This window comes from Orbicella faveolata, unplaced genomic scaffold (assembly GCF_042242905.1).
Source record: "Orbicella faveolata isolate gen_17 unplaced genomic scaffold, um_ofav_v1 contig_12, whole genome shotgun sequence".
Lineage (NCBI taxonomy): Eukaryota > Metazoa > Cnidaria > Anthozoa > Scleractinia > Merulinidae > Orbicella > Orbicella faveolata.
The window spans coordinates 29,256,238-29,259,662 of NW_028301539.1; the positions used below are offsets into that span (position 1 = coordinate 29,256,238).

Sequence of the window (3,425 nt, forward strand, 5' to 3'; positions counted from 1 at the left end):
CTCGCCATGTTCAAGGACGTTATTGATGACGATGGCCTTTAAATGTTCAAAGCCTTCAGCTATACTGAAGAAGAAGAAGATACAAACAATTGGCGAGTAGTTATGGGTATAAAGATAAAAAGGTAATGCAGCAAGAGGGAAAAACTTCGTATTTAACGAAACGTGGCAAGATTTCCGTATAACCCCATACATTTATTATGCATACAGTTCTTTGTTTAACTAAACAATAGAGTAAACAATAGCGCTCCTTTGAGACTTATTTGATTTGAATAACTCTAAATTTTACCATTTTTTTTCTAAGTGTCGCATACTTTTGGATGTTTTTTTCCAGTTTTCTATCTAAAATACGCAAAAATGGAACGATTTCTTTGAGATGCGAAATATCATAATTTGGGCCGCATTTACCGTATTTTTAAACTGAACGCAGGCTTAAAACTGCTTAAAATAATAGCGATTTAGACCTGTTCGCTAGTTTAAAAAAGCTTAAAAATACTGCTTTAGGCCTAAGCAAAACCGGCTGCTTGCGGTTAGCGATAATCTGTTGAGCGGGTTAGCCACTATTATACTAATTTTGTAAATGTAAACAAAGTGAAATAAAAATTATAGCTTACCTGTCGCGTCTCTCGGCGTTTTTTTCCCCTTGATTTCCTTCCTCAAGTTCAGACCCATGCGATGAAGCTGTGTAGTTTGTTTCTTTCCTCCATGAAGTGGCGATCAGATCACGAACAGTGCATACAGTGTTACAAGGAACAATTTACGCATCTTTGCGCACTTCGTACAAGTCGGCGATATGCTTGATAATGTTTCTAAAAGGATCATCTCCATAGTGCTTACGCCACATCCATTCCTGTAGGTAGCTTTCAAAGAGATCTTTGGATGTTCCTGTACGAGGCATACTTCGTTTGACTCCCCACCATGTATTTTCAATGCGCTGGGTGTGCGCACCTGTGTCTGGGTCTGCGAAGTTTAGGCTGTGGTTAACTGTGAGATGACTATAGCCCTCGTCTTTTAGGCAATCGTAAGCTTTCCACATGTCGCTCATCACGCGTGTCCCCGGCAATATGTGGGCGCGTATGATGAGTAAGAGTGTGTCTTTATCCCTTTGTGCTACCGGAACAAGAAAGCAAGCCTTGGTCTCGCGGCAGATGCCGCCAAAGACCCACTGTCCTTCGATGTAGCGACCGCGGTTGTACTTCGTTTTGCTAAACTTGGACTCGTCAATCTCCACAGTCTTACCTGGTCCGCCTATTTGCCCCGCATGATGATTCATGATTCTGTCGGCACAAGCCTCTCGGCAATAGCTATACCAATCTATCACCGTTTCTGTTGACGTGGTTTCGTCATCTAGTGAGGTCTCGTGCACTGCTTGAGTAATAGTAAATTTGTGCGCCCAAGCGTACGTTAGGGCTAATACTTTTTCAATGGACAGCCTGCTTCCAGAAAACCATGAGTTCTGGCGCATTGATGCCATGCCATTGCATTTTCTTCTCGAACACCGCCATTCGAACCCATCTCGCGATGAAGCTCGTCGTGTCCACGTCAATGTATTGCTACAATTTTCCCGTGGACACATAACTGACGACGCGAGCAGGTTGTGTTCCTTGCACCACTGTATGCACTGATCGTGATCCGCCAAAATTTTGCACAATTTAAAAAAGTTTAGAGTAGACATTCTTATAAAAACGGTGAACTGTAAATAACAAGAGAGTAGAGGCAACAGGGAGAAAGAAATAAATCATCCCCTTTATATTCACCAGGGAGCTAGTGATAAAAACATGCGATGCGTGTTTTCGTGCAGCGTGAAACATGCTTTAAACAGAGGAATAATTCAATTGTAACGTAAATTTTTGGCAATGTGAACGAGTGAAGTAAAATAAAAATGATTTTTCGAGTGCAAATTCTCAACTGAACCTCGTAGTGTAGTGGTATGGAAGAGAGACTGGTAAGCGAGAGGTATGCGAAAGGTAAGTGGTTCGAGACCTGCAGGGGTACAAGGTAAAAAAAGGAAAAAAAATGCGCAAGGAGCCTGGCGAATATGGAGAAGAAGAAGAGAGAAGAATGGAGCTAGGGGAAGAAGAGAATCAGCGAAAAGACAGCGCGCAAAAGCGCGCAATGAAATCCTCTTTTATTCATACAGTAAGTAGTAATTATCAATGTATATATTCAATACCCTCGGGAATTCCTATTGTCTTCAAAAACAATAGAGCGCATACATAATTAATAATTCTGCATGCATAATAAATGTATGGGGTTATACGGAAATCTTTCCCGAAACGTTTGACAATTGACTTTATTGTTGACTTAGAACCTTGACAAACAGCTGCAATTTATGTGATTGTTTACGGTGTTTACACGATACTCTGATGTGCCGGCGATCGATTGGTCTTGGGATAAAGCATGAGCAAAGCACAAAGCAGCCTCTTATATAAGAGACCTCAAGTTAAACAAGTCTATCGACCTTCGCAGCCGACATGCAAAAAGGAAGCTTAACAATGACGACGGCGACGCTGAATTTTTATTACCTACGATTTTTGCAATTTTTTGGGATTTGTCCTGGTGGCCTATGGCTTGAAACCTCTCTCTGGCTAAATATGTAATGACAGCGTTCAGTTCCGATTGGAAATACGAAATATTAGCAGTTCGATTCGTCGTTCGCGTTCTCCGGCCTACGCAGAACGCGATCATTTTGCGTTATTATTTTTGCAGAGGACGGCTATGAAATCTATAAAGGTTTACTGAACACACTTGTACAGCTATTGTTTTGCTCATTAAACGTTTTGTTTGGTGGTGCCCATTGTCATCGCGGTTTGCTCCAGGCTCCGTTCACACTACGCCGAAGAAATTTAAAAACGCCTACAGCTTTATAATATTTCTACGGTTAGGCCTACGGTCCAGAGTAATCCGTCACGAAAACGGAGCTTTTCGAAAACGCTCCTCCAACCGGAGGGATTTGAAAACGCCAGCCTTGCGTTTTCGTGTGGACGGAAAACATTTTAAAATGGATCTTTTCGAAAACGATGGCGTCACTGAGGAGAACCACGTGATTTGCCTGACCGAGCTTTCCTCAAACAAAAATCCAAGATGACCGGTGATTGTTGCGTTTTTAAATTGCTCCGGCGTCGTGTGGACGGGGCCCAAAGTGCAAAGTGCAATGAAAAGAAATCGGGGGAGGTCCCGCACAAAGGAGAAATGCACCATGAATAAACACCATAAATATTTAGTACGAGTGGAACTCTCTAAGGACCTCAATTGCAATACTCGTCTTGTTACCAGCATTATAGCCAAGGCTAAGCAGCTAGATAAAGTTTTACTATACTTTCTTTTATCCTCGGATTTATCAGAAGGAACTTGCATCGTTGCCTAAACACATTTAAGAAAAACTCTCATTACTGGCTCATTAGTAAGACCCCATCTTGAATGCACGA

General features: G+C 41.9%; 1 protein-coding gene across 1 annotated transcript; it reads right to left on the minus strand.

Moving 5' to 3' along the window:
* Positions 1–342: 342 nt before the first annotated feature.
* LOC149117467 (uncharacterized) lies at positions 343–1,692 on the minus strand. The gene has a single exon (XM_089283211.1). The coding sequence runs from the start codon at positions 1,670–1,672 to the stop codon at positions 755–757; it is 918 nt and encodes a 305-aa protein (XP_089139337.1). The 5' UTR covers positions 1,673–1,692; the 3' UTR covers positions 343–754.
* Between the last annotated feature and the right edge of the window lie 1,733 nt (positions 1,693–3,425).